Source organism: Cyprinodon variegatus, unplaced genomic scaffold (assembly GCF_000732505.1).
Source record: "Cyprinodon variegatus isolate N-32 unplaced genomic scaffold, C_variegatus-1.0 Scaffold1159, whole genome shotgun sequence".
Taxonomy (NCBI): domain Eukaryota; kingdom Metazoa; phylum Chordata; class Actinopteri; order Cyprinodontiformes; family Cyprinodontidae; genus Cyprinodon; species Cyprinodon variegatus.
Genome location: NW_015151612.1, coordinates 168,909 through 190,057, shown reverse-complemented (window position 1 = coordinate 190,057; position 21,149 = coordinate 168,909). Strand labels below are relative to the sequence as shown.

Here is a 21,149-nt window from a genome sequence, read left to right as displayed (position 1 = left end):
AAGGAGGTAGGATCCTGCTGGTGGGCAGCCAACAAGATGCGGCAACACAGCCCAGAGTGTTCCAGATGCTGCAGCCCCAGAGGACGGAGAACAAGCAGGAGACAAGATCCGAGCAGACAGAGGAAGGCAGGGAAATGTAGAGGCCGAAGCTAAAGCTGGGGTTGAGGATGTGCTCAGGATTCAGAACCAGGAGATCAGAAGTCTGAACAGGTTTTGAAGGGTAATCCAGGTTTGTGACAGAAAACGGCTTCCGGTTAAGCAAACATGCAGAATCCAGCAGGAGTCCAAAGAAAGTCCAGGCAAACAGATCAGAGGGGAACGGGCAGGCTCAGTTGTTGAAAGGCAGAACTGGATTAGGCAATCAGAAACACTAATGTAATGCTGGAACGGTCTCACCACTGACTCAAGAATAATCTTGCCTGACAACTGGAAGCAGACTGGAACTGGCGGGCTCAGTGGTTGTGAGGCAGAACAGGAAATCAGAAACACTAAGGTAACACTAGAGACACTCTCCCCACTGTCTCGAGAGATAAATCTGGCCCTGATAACTGGTAGCCGGCAGCTTAAATAGAGGCAGGAGCAGGTGGATCAGATGTGCAGTATTGAGAAACCGTGCAGAGTTAGACAAGTGAATGAAATGAGTAATTAAGCCAGTCATCAGTGCCAAGATCATAACAGCAATCTAAAGCAGGTGCCCTTCTTCCTTCTAGTTACTATTGAATAAAGGCTGCAACTGCCACAAAAACAGAAAACATTTGTTTACAATTTATTATATGGTTCTGCCAGAGCCTAACGAGAGCCCCACTGATTCCTTACTGTTACTTTCACCAAGGAGATTATGGTAAATGGTAAAATGGTAAATGGCATGTACTTATATAGCGGCTTTATTCAAGTTAGGAGACTTGACCAAAGCGCTTTACACTACATTCATTCACCCATTCACGCACACACTCACACACTGATGGTGGCAAGCTACATTGTAGCCACAGCTGCCCGGGGGCTCACTGACAGAAGCGGGGCTGCCGTACACTGGCGCCACCGGCCCTCTGATCACCATCAGTAGACAATGCAGGTGAAGTGTCTTGCCCAAGGACACAACGACACTGAAAGTCGGGGCTTGAACCATCAACCCTTTGATTTCAGGGCAAACTTCTACATCCAACGCCACTGTCAGGAAAGCAGGATAAATGTTAACGTTATAGATAGATTAAAATGAAATTGTTACCAGAGGCATGCCTCATTTCAAGGAACAATTCATTTAAATTTTGTAATGGTCCAGATCATGTGCAAGTTTTAGCTATAGGTTTAAATCACAATATGGGGAGAAATCTCCTGCTTTAGCGAAGGTCTGCTCTCTCAGAGTTTCTAGCTGTAAACGCAGTGATGCAATTATGGATTCTATGTAATTTTTTCTAAAGCCATGTACTTAAAAATGTCCTATAAAAATAACCACAGATGACAACATCAAATTTCATTTCACTGAGTTTCTGCTGAACAAAATCAGTTACATAACATGATGCCGCCATCACCTTGTTTGACCGTAGTGATGGTGTGTTTAGCATAATATACTGTATTCTTTTTCTATCACACATACCACCGTAGACCAAAGTATTATATTTTAGTATGATGCAACCAGAGCATCTTATGGCTATTCTTTCAACAATGGCTTTCTTCTTAATATCTAAAAGTAGTTCCTTTCAGAAAATTAGTTGTTAATCTCTATAGCTCCTTTAGATTTACCATAGGCCTCCTGCCAGCTTCTTCTATTACTGTTCTCCCATTGGGCATCAGCTGAGGTGGGCTGCGTTGTTTTAGTAGGTTTTCAGCCATGTGATACTATTTCCATGGTCTGTGAGATACTCAAAGCATGAGATCATGTTTTATGACCTGACCTTGGGTTAAAGTTCTCCCCAAATTTCAACCTGACCGGTATGCTTTGTTCCTTTGGCTTTCTGAAGCTGTTTGCACACTCTTGTTCTCTTAAAAATCTGTGCAGAATTCAGATTTTACAGTGAAATCATGCTATCCACTCTTCAAATATTTACATACAAGGTGACCTTGTTTGCACCTTCTTTGACTTCTATGCCAATATGTGACAAGTGAATTTCTCCGCTGTGAGATCAATAAAGCTCATCTAATCTAATCTAATCTAATCAAAACTTCTGAATTCCCTTCCTTTCATATGTTTTAAAGGTATCAGAGTAAATGGATTCAACTACAAACTATAGTTTTCCTTTTTTTTATATAAAATATCTTTGTATAATTTGTCCTCAAGATCAGAGTTATCCAATTACTTTCTTATGTTATCTATTCGATAAAATCAAAACAAAACAGATTGAAGTTTGTGGTTCAAATGTGGAAGGGTTCAAGTAGGATTATTTGTTTTGCAATTGACTGTATTTTGAGCAAGAATCAAAGGAATAAATGTTTTTGACAGATGAGGAGAGGGGTTTAAGAATGTCATTTATCAAACAGCACAGAGACCAATTAGATCCAGGTGTCAGTTCTAATTATAAGCTGATGTTGTGCTAACCATCCACTCACATATATTTTTTTTCCCATTCAGCTTATTCTTATTGCTTATTGTTTTTTAAACAATTCCTCTTCTTTTCCAAAAACCTTATGACCAGAAAGGAGATGAAGGGCCTATGGTCAGAAGGCGGAAACATATGGGATCAATTGGATTTGGTTCAACCTATAGTAAATATTTCTTCTAGTCAAAAACAGAGGAGAAAGGTTTGCCTCACATGTTATACAAGTCTGCTGTAGCTGTTTTTGATTCCTTTCTTTGTCAGATTTTCCGAAGCCTGGCTTGCAGACTGTGGGTCAATTTAGTCTTGTTGAAAAACAGCCTCTGGGTTGCAAAACCTGCCAGATATCATTTTCTTATTTTTCCTTGTCTAAATTTTTCCATAAACAGCCCCACAGACTGCAGGCTTTGGTTTTGCTTCCAAACATGATCTACTAACCATTTGTTAAGAGCGCTCTCCCAGGGATGCTTTACCTGGACATGCAAAATTAGAGGTGAATATAACAATTTTCCAGGACTCATCAAAATGCATTAATTATTTAAGCGCTTGTATTTTATGATAATGATCCCCCCTAACATTTCACGCCCTGACTCCCATTACTTGAGCCTCCCATCTTCTCCCTTTCCCTCCCCTTTCTCCCTCTGTCTCTCCATCAATACTCAACACTCCTCCCACTCTTTCCTTCTTTCTCTCTGATTTTCTCCAGAGACTTTCAGTGTTTGAACACCACATTGTTCTTACCGCTTGGCCCTCCACTCAAAAAAAGAGAAGCACAGGTAAGCTTGCATGGATTTGAGATTTCCTCTATGAATATTTTTCTTTATTCCTGTTTTCCGGATGGAAGTACTGGTGCTGCAGGGCTTTGGCTGATGCCTAAAACAGAGAAGGGAATAATACATCTGCCTGCCAGAAAAACAACTCTTGAATGTTATGATTTAGATTTTGATGGCTAAATATAAAATGTAGATTCTTGAAATGTTTTGCATTTCAAACTAAAGGGAGTAATTCCTAATTGCTTGATCCAGAGACTCTATGAATGTTCAATGGGTCTGTAATTAATCAGTAAAGGAAAACATTATCTGCAGGTTTGATTCTGTAAACATATCCCGAAAAAACACTTTTTTACTTTATTTTTTTTATGTATCTCAATGCCATTAGCATTGAGATACATTAATGTTTAAAAAGTAATGTTGAAAAAAAAAAAGTTTTGTTATTTATTGTTACTTTGCATTTATTTAAATCATTGTTATTTATTTTAGGATTCAAATGCAGTCATTTGGCTTTTTTTATCATTGATCAAGAATTATGAGGTTCCAACTGCTTTGTATTGAGTCATATGACTAAAATACCAAGAACAGTGGGTGTGGCTACTATGTATATTTAGCATGTTTGACTTTTTTCACCACTGTCAAATGTTGATGTTATTTTATTTCTCCATATGTTATTGTTTATTGCTTTAACATTTAATGTTAACAAACTAATCATCAAAAGCAGCTCTAGTACTTATCTTTCCTGCTAAACCTATTGTTTTGTCATAACATTATACGGTTCTAATGATACAACTAAAAAAAAGAAATATTTTTTTTAATCCTGAAATGTTGGCCAGAGAGGTCAGTCCACAGTCTTTTTGTAATTACTGTCCAGTAATAAATCAATACTTGATCAGGGATCCTTTGCATGCATCACAGCCCCAATGCAGAATGGCATAGAGGGGATCATTCTGTGGTTCTGCTGCATTGTTCCACTGAGTGGATTTCATCCTTCTTTTGACTTTAGCAATAATGGTTACTAGAAACAACTATGTATCATGACTCTTAAAACACTGACTCTATATGCAGTCACCTTCAATCCTTAAATTAGCTTTAATGTTTTTTTTAATATTGAATTTTCCTCTCAAACGTACCTTAGAATGCTTGGTTAGGGCACCCTGTAAACAGCCAACCATTGCAGTGACCTTAACTGTCTAAGGGCATTAAGTGACTACTAACAGGATCCTCCCCTAGATTGTGTAGGCAACAGCCTGCCCATTTAATGTTTTCTCAGTGATATTAACTTTTAATATCATAACATTATAATATATTAAAATACTTGAAAAGCATAATTGTATAATTAATCTATAAGGAATATGTTCACATTAAGCTGAATTACTATAATAAATAAAATATGTCTCATATTTAATTGTGGAAGAGTATTTTTAATGAATGTTTTCTTCAAATGTCTTCTGTCTGGTTCATGTAACCTTAATGTGTTTTTTTGTCAGCTTTTCTTTCTTTTCTCCTATCCACAGAAGCCATGTTTCCCCTACGTGTCACGGTCCTCTTAATTCTATCCAACCTTGCCCTGTGCCAGTATTATGATTACGACTACCAGCCTGTTTCCATGCTTGGACCATCAGGGCCAAACTGCAATCAAGAATGCGATTGCCCAATCAATTTTCCAAGCGCAATGTATTGTGATAACCGCAAGCTTAAGTTTGTCCCTATAGTTCCATCTGGCATCAAGTACCTGTATCTCCAGAACAACCTCATTGAAGAGATAAAGGCTGGAGTTTTTGATAATGTTACTGACACCCTGCGCTGGCTGGTGCTTGATCATAATATGATAACCAATGCTAAGATAGAGAAAGGCACAATCGACAAACTATCGGCCCTGGAGAAGCTCTTCTTCAGCAACAATGAAATCACAGAGGCAATTATCCCTCCATCAAAGTCCCTTGAAGAGCTGAAGATGATGCACAACAAGTTGTCCAAGTTTCCCTCTGGACGCTTGACTGACATGGAAAATTTGACCTCTATTAGTCTTCAGCACAATGAGCTGACTTCTGAGTCCATTGCAGATGCATTCAAAGGGCCAAAGAAGCTGTTGTCATTGGACCTGAGTCATAACAAGCTGAAGAAGCTGCCGGCAGGAGTCCCTACTTCACTGGAAATACTCTATGCTGATTATAATGAGATTGACAAAATTGGAGCAGGGTATCTGAAAAAGCTTCCCAACCTTCGTTACCTGAGGGTTTCTCACAACAAACTGCAGGATTCTGGGATTCCCTCTGGAGCTTTAAATGTGACTTCACTCGTGGAGCTGGATCTTTCATTCAACAAACTGCAGTCAATCCCTGAGATCAACGAGCAGCTGGAGCAGCTCTATCTCCAGGCCAATGAGATTAGCAGTAAGTTTATACTCAGTGTTCGAAGATAATTTGGTGTAGAACGAGGGAACATATTCAAATACTAATAAAGGACATCCACCTTATTTAACACAAGAGTTCAGGATCAATCTCTTACCTGAATTTTGTTAATAGCAACTGGTAAAAAGTTAAAATGAACCCCAGCCATTTTCACAAAGTCATTCGCTGTATATGAACGTCTGCCTCAACCCCAAATCCCTCAGTCACTATATAGAGCGGGGGCTATATAGTTGACTTTACAGTGAACTCAGTTAATTGATCATTGACTGTTAGGACAGATAATCACTACTTTTCACTCCCTGTTGGTCGCATTACTCTGGCTCCCCACAAAGTGCCAGCGCCTTCTTTGTTATCTGTTGCTGTCGTCGGGTAGTGACAGCCTGTGGTGACATTGTGCCGCTGTGACAACAGATCCCATGATATATCTGCTTGTGTAGTGACCATGGATGGTCTGCATTTGGGGAAATCTCGAATCCACTACTTTTTCATCCACTAGATGCTCAGACACTCATCTAAAATGGCGTAACCGCTAAATAGTGCCCTATATAGTGATTAGGGCGGGCTTTTTGACATGGCCATTGACTTTGCACCACTCCCTCTTATTAGGTGAAAATGTGGCAATAATGGAAACTAACAGCTCTCTTTTAACTTAAGGATCTTTCCAGCAGAAAGTTTCAATACAAGCTGCAATCTGCTTTAAGCGCTGGGGATTTGAGAAAACGGACAGCCAAACAAAAACCCAATCCTAGTCTCAATCACTCTTTAGAAAGGGGCCAGTAGATGAAAAAAAAAAGCTTTTCCTCCCTTGATGAAGGAAAAAAAGATCATTTAAAATAATGTGTCGAAAACTATAACTTAATAAACAAACAAATTACATTTCAATTGATAGTTGTCAACAAAATCAAACCAGTCAAAACATCCACTCTCCTGCATTGACATTCCAACCTAAATTTCATGTATGGCTTCAACAGGTCCAAGCTTTTATTAAAGCAATGTAGTAGGATAGGCTTTAAAGAGCCATGAGAGAAACAATGACATTAAAAATGACCCGACTGTATGGGCTATTGCAGAACCCAGGATAAACCGTGTTTAAAAATGTATCATGTCGTTATCTCAAGATGATGATGATGATGTATGTTTCAATAGGTTTATAAATCATTTATAACATCCTGAAAAGAGGAGTTTCTTATCTAGGAGGAAAACAGCTGGATTTATCCATTTCGGCTTTTTTTCTCAAAAAGAGTAGACATTCTTTTGAAATCCCAAAAAGAATAAAAGAGTTTATGCCTCAACACAGATCAAGATAATCCTACTATCAACTTATTAAAGTAGAATATTGAACTAAAGCTTTCAGAAAACAGAACTACAATTGCTTGACCAAACTGAATAGTTCTGTGTTGGTCATTTTAATTTATTTGCAATTTTGTAGTTCTGCAGTTTAAATGTTTAACAACCTGCTTTTTCAGATACATAAAAAAGAGAATACCTAAAAAAATATCAGTTTAACTGAGTAATAATAATCCCTCACATATGTAAGCTGTTCCAAATAAGAATCCTAACTGATATAAGACAGAGAGAAAAAAAATATTTAAATAATGACATAGGATTTGTTTGTGCTGTATACGAGATTTAAACATTACCAACATTAAATTTCTTAAAAGGTTATCAAAATATTTACATGGAACCTGTTTACAATAGGTTTTATGTTGTGTAGTCAATGTTTTGTTAAAACTGTTTAATTCACATCCAAAATACTGATCATTTAAAGCCATACATTCATCATCAATAACATCATATAGGAAGGATTACAAATTTGGGATAATTTAAATGTTTATCATTTGTTTTTGATCATCCACAGAGTTTGACTTGGCGAGTTTCTGCAAGTTCACAGGACCCCTGAACTATTCACGCCTCAAACATCTGCGTCTGGATGCCAACAACATCACACACAGCGACATGCCTGCTGAATCCGCAAACTGCCTGCGTCAAGCTTCCGATATCATGTTTGAATAAGGACCTCCATCCAGTGAAGGATTCCACCATCTACAGCTATGACAACTTCAACCCAAAGCCTTCTGGATTTAAGTCATTTCGTTTCCATCCTTTTGTAAAGCTCAATGTATGTGCACTTCCTCCAAGCATTATGCAAATATAAAATGTTCATAGTTATTTTATCCATTTCGCCTTTTATCTCTTTAGATATACTTAGTGAATTTTTTTCAAAATATAAAATGAAACAAGAAATGTATAATTTGATCGGAATACAATAAAACAGGAGACACACGCTTTAAACATTCCAACTTTGTATATAAATACACCAAATATTAACATATGGGAATGTGTTACTTTTTTAATTGTCCTAGTTTAGTCAGTTGTTTATGTCATTAAAATATATATAAATATATACTATCAATCAAGAAAAAAACTACATGCTTAGATTTCTGTGTGTAACGAAAGCAAATGTGAAATAGCAGTGCAGATTCATAACAGCTTTATTTTAACTTCTTGAATGTATTAAAGTGGTTAAAAAGAAGGTACCAGTGTTGTGAAATCACAGTTGCCTGCTTTAAATTTAACCCTTTATTATAGCAACAGCTTGAAGCCCAATAACTGTTTTGTTTTGATCAACTGAACGCCTACTGTACATTAAAATAACTTTTTTAAGCAACCAATAAGTAGTATGCTAATGTGCTTAATGTTTCATTCTCTCTGTATACTTGTAATAAGAAATAAATGAATAACCATGTCTGGAGTTTTTTTGTATTTTATTTTATTTTTTGCTTTCAGTAGAAGATGTACACAACGTGATATCCTTTTGTTGCTCAAAATTGTGCTTCTTGCACTGTTTGATATTAACTTAAGCCTTTTTGATCAATCTTTCTCTTGTTTTTAAGTTCTCAGCAATATAAAGATCTGATGCACATTTATGAACTTGTTGCTCTTCCTAGTTTAGTACATTACATTCTAACCAAACCTATGCAACAAACATGCATCTATGAAACTCGAAATAAAATATGAAAGCTTAGTCTAGATTAGAAATTGCCCAATCTAAATATAACTGATTTTTTTTTTTTATGCATAAAGAATAGGCATCAATTGATTTGGCCTGTATTAGATCAATTTCTCAGAATTTTAGACTTTAGAAGGCCTAAAATGATCTTCCTGATATCAACCACATAAGTTGGTTGGTTATGTAAAAGCTGTCACGATAAAATGCATCCGCAATCTGAAAAAGAGTCAGAGGATTAAAACATTGACATCAATAGTTGGGCTTGACCTAAACTATTTCAACAGATCTCTCTCAATGCATACAAATCAGACTTTGAAGAAAGCTTAAGGAAATTAATTAATTGGAATAATCTTAAACAGATTATTCTGAGATCAAGAAAACACCAATTTAAAATCAAATAAAATATGTTTTTTTAATATTTTATACAGTGTATGTACATACCTTATTGCACCAAGGCTAAATTGTATGTTTGCTGGTTTGATGTCTGATTTCAAAGTGAACGATATATTTTATTTATTCCCTCAAGCATTTTTCTATAAACAGTTGAACAACAAAAATGATCTCAAAAACCACCCTAAGTAACCTTCAACGATCCTTTAAAGGATCAGTAGCTGTCTTTCTTAAATGAGGTTTAGGACTTACATTGCCTCCTCTGGGATTATTCTAAATGTCTTTTTTGATTCGCTGTTGTAACCCTGATACCAGTCAGGAGTTAGAAGAAAAATAAATCTACCATCTTCACACCCCCAAAACCCTTATTACATCGTGTAACATGTTTCCTTTAACCACTCTTTCTTATTTCACATGTTTTCATAAAGTCATTTGCACCAACTCTAAATCTAGGGCAATTTCCTCCCTCTCCCTCTGCTGTTGCCCTTATTTGAAATCCAGGAGTAAAGCTCCTGCTGTCTGTGTCTAGACAATAAAGTCCTTCATGAAGAGGTAAGCCTCAAATCTCTTTCCACTTCACACACTGAGTGCACATACAATCAGCTTTTGCGGCCTGGCAGTCCAGCTCCAAAGTTTATTCTTTAGAACAGACCATCTCCAGATGTTCTTCCTGTTGGCACTTATCTTCTGTGTCCATCCATCATCTTTCTCATCTGTTTCTCCTCTTGATTCCAGATTTCCTTTCACTTTATACTTCTATCATGACCGACTATATTTTCAATCATTATCTTTTTCCTTACTTGAATATATATATATATATATATATATATATATATATATATATATATATATATATATATATATATATAATTTATTTTATTTATAAAAAAAATTTTCCCCATCTTTTAGCATTTCCATTTGTTAAACTCTGATTAGCCCAAAATAAAATGCAGGCTAATCAGAGCTCAAAGCCACATTTTCTGCACTTTTTTATCATCTAGTGCAATATTTGTTTCTCTACCAGCATTACAATCCACCCTACTGAATGGCAAGTTTTTGTACACCTACGTCTTAATTCAACCTTGCTGATTAAAGTTTTAGTTTTTTTTAATGATTTATGTTAATCAGCATTCAGCACACATCTAACAAAAATTCAATTTTCTCCTGTATTTTGTAGAATGGCCTTAAGAAATATGCAAATCGGTCATAACATGATTATAAATCTACCGATTAAATGTTGACGAACACTGTGACCAAACTAGTATAAATGATGAAATTGTTTTCCTAAACGTTTGTAGGAGTGACAACATCTTTGTATTTGGTAAAACAGAAATATCTCTTCAAAAGGGTTTAAAGATGAAAATAAAGGCTTGATGTTTCTACTTTACCAGTGGGAAGTTGCTTTTCTTTTTTCATGTCTTTACCAGTGATCAAACAAAAAAAGTGATCGATGATGATTGATGATGATGATGATTGATGATGATGATGATGATGATGATGATGAGTTTTTAATTTCCTAATTTAATTTAGGGAATTCAAAGGGTCCTCAAAGCAAACTAGTCTTTTTTTATTTTTATTTTATTAAAAGGTATAGAGGATGATCTTTTGTTTCTGGGTGGATCATCTAAATAAGTGGTCCTCCTAATTGTAAATCATTTTGGTGATATGTTTACATACTGTAAGGCTGTCCTACATGCTCTTCCCGTTAACTATCTTTGTCTGCGCATGCACACTTTCAGGCGTATATGTGTGGTGAGCCATGGTTTCAGACAGTCATTGAAGCTCAACCTTTTTCAATGCGGTTCTTTGAAAATGGCCCAAGGGTCGTAAAAGTAAATGTCAATGAAGTGTATTCGAATAAAAGAAAGGCCTAAGAAGAGGCAGATATAACCCCGAATGCTTTGTGCAGAAAACTCTCCTCACAAAGCATCATGGGATTTGCTGTAACAGCGGCCATTGGCTGTCATTACCCGGCGACTAATAACAAAGATGGTGCAAGCACAGCACAGTGGAGAAGGAGTGACTTGACCAACGGGCAGCAAAAAGTAGTAATCATCTGTCCGAGCGGTCAGTCAACTGAGTTCGCTATAAATTCCACTATGTATTCCCTACTCTATATAATGATTTAGGGGTTAGGGCAGATGTTTGGACACAGTAAGCTTGTATGAGCAATTAGAACAGCAACTTTTTAACAGAGCGTGCACGAGGAGAAATGGGTTTTGCATGCTCTCACACACGTAAAATAGGCGTTCCCTCTGGGGAGCAGGTACAGGGTTGTACATGGCAGGATGGAGATGGCAGGTCTTTTAAAAAACTCACAAAAATCTTCCACTATACCTTTAAGCCAAAATGAAAAGGAGACAGTATAAGGACTATTAACCTTATTTCATAATATCCTTTATTCTGTACAAGAGTTCTATTGAAATTCTAAATATTGTGTGATAACATGGTTGCACGAGTTTAAACACCTATTAGGTTATTTTCAGCCTTCAGTTCTGTTTGGTACAAGTCTACTAGCATCCCAAACCTGTTATGACATCACTTTTATAGCTGGACTTTGACTAGGCTGTGTTAGGATATAGGTCAAATTATGTGAGGATCAATGTCTAGTATTTTTAATCCATATACTTTGTTTTTAGGCATTTTTAAAAAGGTATTTTATAAAGACAAAAAGAAACAATATAAAATATTTTGTAGTGGACCCAATTTTAAAAACATACCGTAGGTGCGGCTTAAGTACATATTTTACAAAGAATTATGTTCAAAGAGTACCTTTGGGGGGGGCTTTCTTCTTTATTAGGGATAAAGAAAGACAAGAATTTGCCTTAGGTTGTAAGAAAAGAGGAGCGAGTAGCCCTTCTATAACCCCACCTGTCAGCCTAAGGCCTGTTTGTTAAAAATGAGCAATAAACTGACCCAGCACCGATCCTCAAGAGTTATGGGCAAAAAGCATACCCTTCTTGAAGGAATAAAGGGTTTAGTTGGGTTGGTTTCCAGTATTTTATCTCTCCAGGGCCAACAGAGGGCCGAAGATTTCAGAATAAAATGTAAAAGAGGTGGGAGAAAAACAGCTGGGCTGGCAGAAAAAGTTAAGTGACAATTTCTGAAAGGACATCCCAGCTTACAGTCGTCCTCCCACCAACAACACATGCTCTATCCACTCGGTTCACCCGGTGTGCAAGGTGTTGCATTGGGAAGATCTAACAACAGCAACTAAGGTTCAAGTGCTGTGGAAGAGGACAATCATCACTGGAGAGGAATCATAGCCAGACCTCAGCTGGCTGCAGGCAAATCTTTCACTTCATCTGGAAAACCAGGTAAAATTGATAGTTTATTCTGATATTTTGATAAATACTTGCAAAATGTTGCAGTTGATGTTTTAATGATGAATTAAATGACTGCAGTGATTTTGTTATTTTGTTTCCACTCTTCAGAGTTCTTGCCAAAGCTTAAACATGCATGACAAAAAGAAAAGTTAAATATAATGTGTTGTAGGGATTTTATATACATAAAATGTTACATTCCATTTAGCTTCACTTTGCAAACATACTATTATGAATTTTCCAAACAAGATGGATCAGTATAATTCACCTCTTTACAATAATTACCCATAAACAAAGCTGCCTTCTCCCAACTCTAGATATACTGATCCATGCTAACAAACTCCCACAAACTGCAAACTCATGTGGTGTATTTCAGTAAAGCTATAAAGTGGATACAATTCTGCAAATTCATATTGCACAAATGAAGGCTGCTGTGTAATTACATCTGCTGGCTCACTGTAAAAGACCCTGGCAGAAAATTTGCACTTTGAGAATCCCCAGCATGTGTTTCTCTTTAGTTTCCCAGGCACATTGTTGCCAGTATTTGTTTTCAGTAAACATGTGTTTCATTTTACGGGCATTGTAAAGCCCTGACTCACAGTTCGGCATCAAATTTTGCGCACAAGATAATTTTCTAGTCAGATATGCCGTCAGTTCCAGCAGCTCTTTGCTATTTTATTCAATCAATGTACATTACTGACACCCTGATGTTTTAAAACAAAGCAACACTTTGAAGTGTATATGTTTTCCCTTGGAGATACCAGTGAAAACATTCATAATGTACACATGGGCCATGCGCTAATATTGTCTCTTGAAGAGATGATTAAACCCACATGGCTTGAAGATAATCATTGTGCTTTGTCATGATAAAAAAAAAGTATTAAAACCTGTCTACTACTACTACTGTTGATATAAACAAAATCCTATTTTGGGTTAACAATCCATTAGGCAATCTGCAGAGTTTGTGCAATTCAACTATCAATCAACATAAATACACCATAGGAAGTAAAGCAGAAACTTTAATGGGCTTGCACTGCTGATCATGGATAAGTGTTGCTCCTAAGCTCACAGGTAGGCGAGGATTATCCTGCAGCATTTACGCCTTTGCCATCATTGACAGAAACTGGCACAGTCCCATTCCTGCCTGTTGAAAGGCCAGTAATCCTGATGTTATCTGGCTTCTGCACAATTTATATTGCATTCTTGTTGCAAAATCTTTTTACAGTTAGTGTAACCTCTGTCTTTTAAAACCTCTTGCACCTACAGCTAATATTTTTAACTTTCAGCATTGTTGTGAGAGGAATAATGATCTCATTGCAGCATAGATCAACAATGTGCAGTCACGCTCCAAAATACTCTCAGTGAAAATCTTCAGGCAAAATATATTTTATATCCAACTTATTTCAGCTGATCTAATGCCAGTTCAAAAACGTCTTTTTAGGTCATCTTACATGACAAAAAACAAAAAAAAATTATATGAAATCCTGTGTAGACAAATTGAATTATAATTAATCTTCCCAATTTGTATTAATTATATGAATTTAGATAAGACTGAATTTATTCATATACACTCCTGTTCAGTAAAACTCATTAAATACTATCTAATGAGTTACATAAATTACATATTAAGTAAAGTATCAGAAGGGGTCCTACCAAGTGCATCTAGTCACTGACTTTGCAGCAATCAACAACCCAAGCAAGCTCGCCCTGATTGTAGGGAGGACCCATCAACCTTTATGAGAAGAAACCTCCAGCAGAACCAGGCTCTATATGAGAGGTCAAGTGTTGATCAGGGGTTCTCAAGGAGTTAAGGGCAGTAATAGCCCATTCAAATCCTAAATTAACAAAATAATAAAACAAAAACAACATAAGCAAAACTAAAGATAAGAAAATGGACCAGGAACACTCAATGTGGGTAAGGAGAACAAAACAAGTATGCAGTTATTAGCAACCATTATTCCTCAAGTGATACGTCCCATAAAATGGGCAGATGTAATTACAGTATGACTGAACAGTGGGTTTCAAACTGACTTTAGACCCTTAATTATCATTGTTGTAAGCTGTAAACTTTTCCAACTTGCAGGGTAATTTACCCTAATTGTACTGTCAACATATGACGCACAAATCTAGCTCAAAGGTCGATAAAGGACATTGGATTAATTTGTTAAGAGGAGCCAGCATTGGGAGGAAGGACTGTCCATGTGGACATTAGCAGTCCACGAGCAAGAACATCTAGGCAAAGTGGGCCATGTCTCTAAAAGTTAAAAATACTTAACAACCTATACAGAAGATTATGAACCCTCTTGTTGGGTCCACCTGATTGGCTAAGAACAGCTTAAAGTTCATCCTGAGCGACAGGTTGGCACATGTTGAATGAAACAAGCTGTGGTACAAATACAGGGAAGTAAGAGGGGCATCCCTGTCATTTCAGACCACGCTTAATCATTTCCCAACGAAGGACGCTACAAAGAGAAACTTTGAAGAATTAAAGGTAAGAAGAACTTCCAAAAAAAGAGGTTACTCATGCTTCCATGTGATTATAGGTGAAGAAGTATATTAGAATGACAAACATCAAAATGTTCTCTATGATTTAGTGATAGAAACAGATCTGTTTTCTATTGTTGGTCAGTGTTTTGTCTACCAGGCTCATTGATGCTTGATGGAATTACATCTCTACCATAATGCCACATTTTGTGTACTAAATAAGGGTAGAAAGCTTTAGCCTCTGTAACCACAGGCACAACTCTGAAAGGAGGTGATTCAAACTTTGTCTTTGAAGTGAGCTCATCTGTGGAAAAAGCTTTGCCTATGCAAAATGAGTTCCAGACAATCCTGCAGCGCATCAAGAATTTAAACAAGCACCAGATGGCAGCTAAGACAAGTCAAGCAAAAGTTTAAAAAGGAAGACTGACAGGAGATGAAAAGAAATCCTCCAGATCTTTTCTAATCCTCTTGTAATTTGTATTTTTGAGTTTATGTGAATTTATGTTCTCTGTCACATACATCTAATCCATACATAATGCATATGCCATCAATTGCATCTTTAATTACTTAAGCTGTTCTTAATCAAGATGTTTAGGGAGCATTGTTGTAGCTTTTTATAATTACAAGAAAACAAGGAGCATCTTGCTACTGAAGAGCCAAGAGTAAGTTTTATCTAATGCAAGAGAAAGTTGACAAGGCTCAACAGCCAGTCTCCTGAGCTCTGTCTGTGACATCAAAGTAATAACAGAAGAAGAAACAATGACTTTCAGGCACTGTTTTTTTTTTTATTAGCACTTAAATTAAGCTCTATTTAATGCTGGAAATGTAGACTTTATTCCTCTATACTCTATCAAATGCCTTATGAAGACTCTTCAAAGTTACGTTCTTAAAGAATTTCTTATTGTTCACTAGCCATTAAGCTAATTACATTTTGTGCTTATCTGCTCTTTCAGGTTGACATGGCTACCCTCCAGAAGCTTTTCAGTATTTTGTGCCTGATAACTCTAGTTGTCAGCCAGGACATGCCTTACGAGGAACTTCTTGCCCAGATCCAAGCCTGTCCAAAGGAGTGCAGCTGTCCCCCAAACTTCCCCCGTGCAGTGTACTGTGACAACAAGGGGCTAAAGAGCTTCCCTAAAATCCCCCCCTACACATGGTATCTCTATCTGCAGAATAATCTACTTGAAACAGTGCCAACAGATGCGCTGCAGAATGCAACACAGCTGCGCTGGCTGAACCTAAACCGCAACAAAATTACAAGTGACGGAGTAGACAAAGGTGTCCTGGGTACAATGAAACACCTGGCTCACCTATATATGGATGATAACCTGCTGTCCACTATACCATCTCCACTCCCAGTCAGCCTTGAGCACTTACGTCTCTCTCGCAATCGCATCTCCAAAATTCCTGCTGGAGTGTTTGTTGGTATGGATAAGCTAAATTTGCTAGATCTCCAGGGGAACAAGCTGATGGATGATGCTGTCACTGAAGTGAGCCTAAAAGGTCTTACCAACCTGGTTCAAATCAATCTTGCTAAGAACCAGCTGAGTAATATGCCCCTTGGACTGCCACCCACAACCACCCAGCTTTTTCTAGATGGTAACAACATTGAAAAAATTCCTGCTGACTACTTCAAAGGTTTGCCAAAAATGGCTTTTCTAAGGCTCAACCACAACAAACTTGGCAGCGGTGGTGTTCCAAAAGACATTTTTAATATCTCCAGTATGCTGGACCTACAACTGTCTCACAATCAACTAACAGAAGTCCCAGTCATTCCGTCAGGCCTTGAACACCTTTACCTTGACCACAACAAGATTGCAAGTAAGTTATAATGCAAGAAGAAAATATTTCGGGAACCTAAAGGGTTGTTATTCATCTGTCTTATGGCATTTCTATTTGTTTCTTTCCAGGTGTGAATGGCTCCTCGGTATGTCCCATCTCTTTTGATTCTCTGGATGACTCCATGAATGAAAGTCTGCCAAAACTGCGTTATCTCCGACTGGATGGCAATGAGATCAGTCCACCAATTCCCAGGGATGTGGTCATGTGCTTTCGTCTCCTTAGGTCTATTGTTATCTAACCACAAAGCAACTAAATGTTGCTTGCTAATTTGGTAATTCGCAACTATTAAAAGGACATTGATGTTTTTCCAATATATGAGATTTGCAAAGTTTAAGCTAACATCAAGTTTTTCATTGTTACGTCTTGGGAAGCCTTTGAAGTGGAACAGGAATTAAATCTAAAAGAAACACACTGATCAATAGTTGTTCTTGATATAAAATTTGCTGACCACTAGTTGTGCCTTATGTCAGTGAAAAATAAACTGTGTGTAGACTTCTAAACTTAAAGATAGTACCGTCTAACAAGTGTAAATAAATACAGGAAGCAAACTGTATGTGTTAATGGAATGTCTAGAGATTTCGGACTGAATTTTTTAAATTGCAAAATCTCCATATTCTTATTTTTCTTTTGCTATTTTGTATTTGTAGGCAGAGGCTAAATAAACAGTCCTGTGTTAAATGTTTTTATTTTTATTTGCTTATAATAAGAAACTGTCTCCTTTAAATATGTATAAATATATAAAGTTGGTAATTTATTTGTATTTAATATTGGGATAAGGTGAGTAGAATACTGTGAATACTCAAGGCCAACAATGCTTATTGTTTTGCATACCAACAATGTGAATTATGCCAACTTTTTTTATCTTGGTCTTTTTTTTCCTGAATACACCGAGCAGGAGGTTCCATTTAAATTCTGATAAATACAAATAAAACATCTCAAAATAATCATACCATGTGATTGTGTCATTATCATGGGTTTTTTTTTCACTACCAAAATACATTCACATAACTATTGAATATCGAACCCATTTAGCCATTCGAGGTGCGTAATATATTTAATTGGACTGTAAACACAATTGATAACCATCATATGCATCATAAGCTAGTAAACAAAGTTTAAAACAAACGTTTAAGATGTTCTTTTTAAGTTGTAGCTGACTATTTGTTCAAAGCCCACCATAGTAGGGATGTGAAATAATTGATCTAATCAATATTTGGACTGATTATATATTGTTCTGTGAACATGTCATTTAGACAAGGCAGACAACACTGATGTCATGTTCTTCAATTGTATTTAACACAGTTCAGCCCGACTTACTTTGTGAGATACTTCAGAAGACTAGGGTGGAGGCATCAACAATTGCAGTTTGTTAGACTGAAGGATCAGCTGTCTGATCAAGTAGTCAGTTATCTGCAGAAATACTCAGATGAATCTGCAGTCATTGGTTGCATCAAAGATGGACAAGAAGCTGAGTACAACAAGTGGAAGTGTAAACTGAGCTCAAATCATGGTCAGACAGATAACTCTGTGCACTCTCTATGAAATAACTTTCTAATGGTAGTGGGGAAGACACTGTTATGAAATCTACTGGACCTGCATCCCATGCTTCAAAGTCTCTTTCCAGAGGGCAGCAGGGAGAACCGTGGTGGGGTGTGAGGGGTCATTTATGGTATCACGGGCTCGGGACACGCAGCGCTGGGATGAAATGTCTTTAATGGAGGGAAGAGGAGCCCTAATGATCTTCCCTGCTATTCTCACGACTCTTCTCACCTTCTTCCAGTCTGAGTTGCTGCAGCCTCCCCACCACACAGTTAGAAAGCTTGTAGCAACGCTCTCTATGGTGCTTCTGTAGAAGGTGGTGAGGATGGGTGGGGGCAGGTGGGCTCTCCTCATCCTCTGCAGGAAGTACATGCGCTTTTGTGCTCTTTTGACCAGCGAGGTGGTGTTTACATTCCAGGTGAGGGTGTCTGTGAAGTGCACCCCCAGGAATTTGGTGCTGTTGACCACCTCTACAGCTGAGCTGTTAATGAGCAGTGGAGCGTGGTTAGGCCGGTTCTTCCTGAAGTCCAAGATTATCTCCTTTGTGTTCTCAACGTTCAGGATCAGGCTGTTATCTTTGCACCAGTCCACCAGCTGCTCCACCTCCTCTCTGTAGTCCAGGTCGTTGTCATCACTGATGAGGCCCACCATCGTGGTGTCATCTGCAAACTTCACAATGTGATTGGAGGTGAACCTGGGGACACAGTCATGTGTCATCAGAGTGAATAGCAGGGGGCTCAGGACGCAGCCCTGAGAGGAGCCTGTGCTTAGAGTGATGACATCAGAGGTGTTCTGTCTGACCCGGACTGACTGAGGTCTGTTGGTGAGGAAGTCTAGCAGCCAATTGCAGAGGGGTTGTATTGAAGCCCAGCTGTTCAAGTTTTCCCATCAGATGCTGTGGGATGATGGTGTTGAAATCTGAACTGAAGTCTAGGAACAGCATCCACACGTGGGTGTTCTTCTCCTCCAGGTGTGCCAGGCTCAGGTGGAGAGCAGCAGAGATGACATCCTCAGTTGAGCGGTTGCGTCGGTAGGCAAACTGGAATGAGACAAATGTTGGCGGCAGACTGGAGACAATGTGTTCTTTAACCAGCCTTTCAAAGCACTTCATCATGATTGGAGTCAGTGTGACAGGCTGGTAATCATTTAGGGAGTTGACCCGAGGCTTATTTGGGACTGGAATAATGGTACTTGAAGGATGCTGGATCTATGGATTGGTCCAGCGAGGTGTTAAAAAAAAATTTCTGTGATGACACCAGCCAGCTGATCTGAACACTCCTTATACACCCACCCAGGTTTGTTATCAAGCCCTGGCGTCTTCCTTGGGTTGACTCTCCTCAGAGACTTCCTCACTTCAGCCATGTCCAGGTTTAGTGTCTCCTCCTCCTGGTGTGGAACGGCTTTCACTGCTGGAGTGCTGTTTAGTGCCTCAAACCTTCAACAGAAATCTTTCAGTTTATTTAGGAAGTCATTGTTTGCTGCATCTACTGGGGGGGGGAGCGTGTGTTGTAGAAAATTGTGAAATTGTCGAGAAGAGCTGTTCTTGGCCGCTGCTTTGGAGCTCCGCCATTAGCCATCAGCTCCCCATCAAGAAAAATTCAGTTGCTAATGCTTGAAATTCACATTGGAAAAAGAAATGTATCCGTAAATCAAAGCTTTAAAATGAAATTGTCATGTGTTTTTTCAAAAGTTTTTTCCCTCAAAATCTTGGTGTTTTTTGCAGCATCATCAATCCTCTTCAGTCAGGCTAGCAGTTTTTTAATTCTTTTACAACTTCTCTTAAAAAGTATTAACTTAAACAAATCTACAAAAACCAGCTTTAAGCATTTCATGTTCCAAATAATGCCCCTTCATGCAATCTTTCATCAGTCGCTTTATAAAGATGTAATAATTTGAAGATTGAATTTGATCCTCCTCATTTAAAAACTTCAAATCAAAAAAAGGCTTTGAATAGAAATCCTAGCTCATATAGCAGGCGCTGACATATTTCCAGCCTCCCCACTCCTTCCTGTGTCTCTCACTCATCAAAAGGTCTAGGGTTACCAGGGGATGAGCGGGAGAGGTTGGCAATTTGAGACAAAACTTAAATGTGTTTGTTGTACACCTGTGCTTAAAAAACACCAAATCACAACATTCTTTGAAAGCTCTTGTTTGCACAACTAATGAGATACCTTAATTATATTAATGTGAACAACTAATTAACTATCAAAATCTCTGAAAGATAACTTTCAATTTAACTTTTCCATTGAGGGAACATTCAAGGGAAAAGAAGGAGAGGTTTGGAACCTTTGGGACCTTCGATAAGCTCTCAGTTCAAAAACTACCGGCAATGTAATTGTAAAAGACACCTTTCTTTCTATTAACTAGTGCCTTTCTTGAGGCTAATTAATATTTTCTAGAATACAGACACCTCGTAAGCATACATAGTAACAATGCTTTTTTGACTGTGAGAATAAGCGTAAGCACCAGAATGTTTACAGTATCAACATGCTAACTCCATGCAGATGTCAAGGCTCAGAACAGAGGAGCCAGTATTCAACAGATATCTCAAAAGTGCTAATTTCAAAATAATGGATCTAAAGTAACAGCAAGGACATCTAAGGCAGGAAACTCTGTTGGAGGTTAGTGACAATGTTAGTCTGAAGGAGGATGATTATGAACGTGAGTCACTAACCTGGTTTACCAGCTGAGTCCAAGCCCGGAGAATGAAGTAGGATCAAGCCGCTAAGCTGAAAACTAGATACAGCAGGCGCTGCCCAGAGAGTCCCAGACGCCACAGCCCTGGAGGACGAAGAACAAGCAGTAGACCTGATCCAGGCAGACGAAGGAAGGCAGGATAATCCAGA

General features: G+C 38.0%; 2 protein-coding genes across 4 annotated transcripts; both read left to right on the top strand.

Moving 5' to 3' along the window:
- Positions 1-3,170: 3,170 nt before the first annotated feature.
- LOC107101834 (lumican-like) lies at positions 3,171-8,461 on the top strand. Of its 2 annotated transcripts, none has more exons than XM_015400896.1 (3): positions 3,171-3,307; positions 4,819-5,697; positions 7,574-8,461. In XM_015400896.1, the coding sequence occupies exons 2-3, from the start codon at positions 4,824-4,826 to the stop codon at positions 7,726-7,728; spliced, it is 1,029 nt and encodes a 342-aa protein (XP_015256382.1). In that variant the 5' UTR covers positions 3,171-3,307; positions 4,819-4,823; the 3' UTR covers positions 7,729-8,461. The 2 variants fall into 2 exon arrangements, with proteins under 2 accessions (XP_015256382.1, XP_015256383.1); XM_015400897.1 differs by having other exon boundaries at positions 3,233-3,307; positions 4,792-5,697.
- Positions 8,462-12,102: 3,641 nt separating this feature from the next.
- LOC107101822 (keratocan-like) lies at positions 12,103-17,690 on the top strand. 2 transcript variants are annotated; one of them, XM_015400883.1, is made up of 4 exons: positions 12,103-12,432; positions 14,870-14,929; positions 15,876-16,743; positions 16,833-17,690. In XM_015400883.1, the coding sequence occupies exons 3-4, from the start codon at positions 15,882-15,884 to the stop codon at positions 17,000-17,002; spliced, it is 1,032 nt and encodes a 343-aa protein (XP_015256369.1). In that variant the 5' UTR covers positions 12,103-12,432; positions 14,870-14,929; positions 15,876-15,881; the 3' UTR covers positions 17,003-17,690. The 2 variants fall into 2 exon arrangements, with proteins under 2 accessions (XP_015256369.1, XP_015256368.1); XM_015400882.1 differs by lacking the exon at positions 14,870-14,929 and having other exon boundaries at positions 12,104-12,432.
- The last annotated feature ends 3,459 nt before the right edge of the window (positions 17,691-21,149 follow it).

What these genes read in the sequence shown, in the direction of transcription:
- LOC107101822 (XM_015400883.1), top strand. Translation starts at nt 15,882, where the DNA reads ATGGCTACCCTCCAGAAGCTTTTCAGTATTTTGTGCCTGATAACTCTA. An exon ending in TGACCACAACAAGATTGCAA is followed by an intron (nt 16,744 to 16,832) that starts GTAAGTTATAAT and finishes GTTTCTTTCCAG; the next exon opens with GTGTGAATGGCTCCTCGGTA.
- LOC107101834 (XM_015400896.1), top strand. Translation starts at nt 4,824, where the DNA reads ATGTTTCCCCTACGTGTCACGGTCCTCTTAATTCTATCCAACCTTGCC. An exon ending in CCAGGCCAATGAGATTAGCA is followed by an intron (nt 5,698 to 7,573) that starts GTAAGTTTATAC and finishes GATCATCCACAG; the next exon opens with AGTTTGACTTGGCGAGTTTC.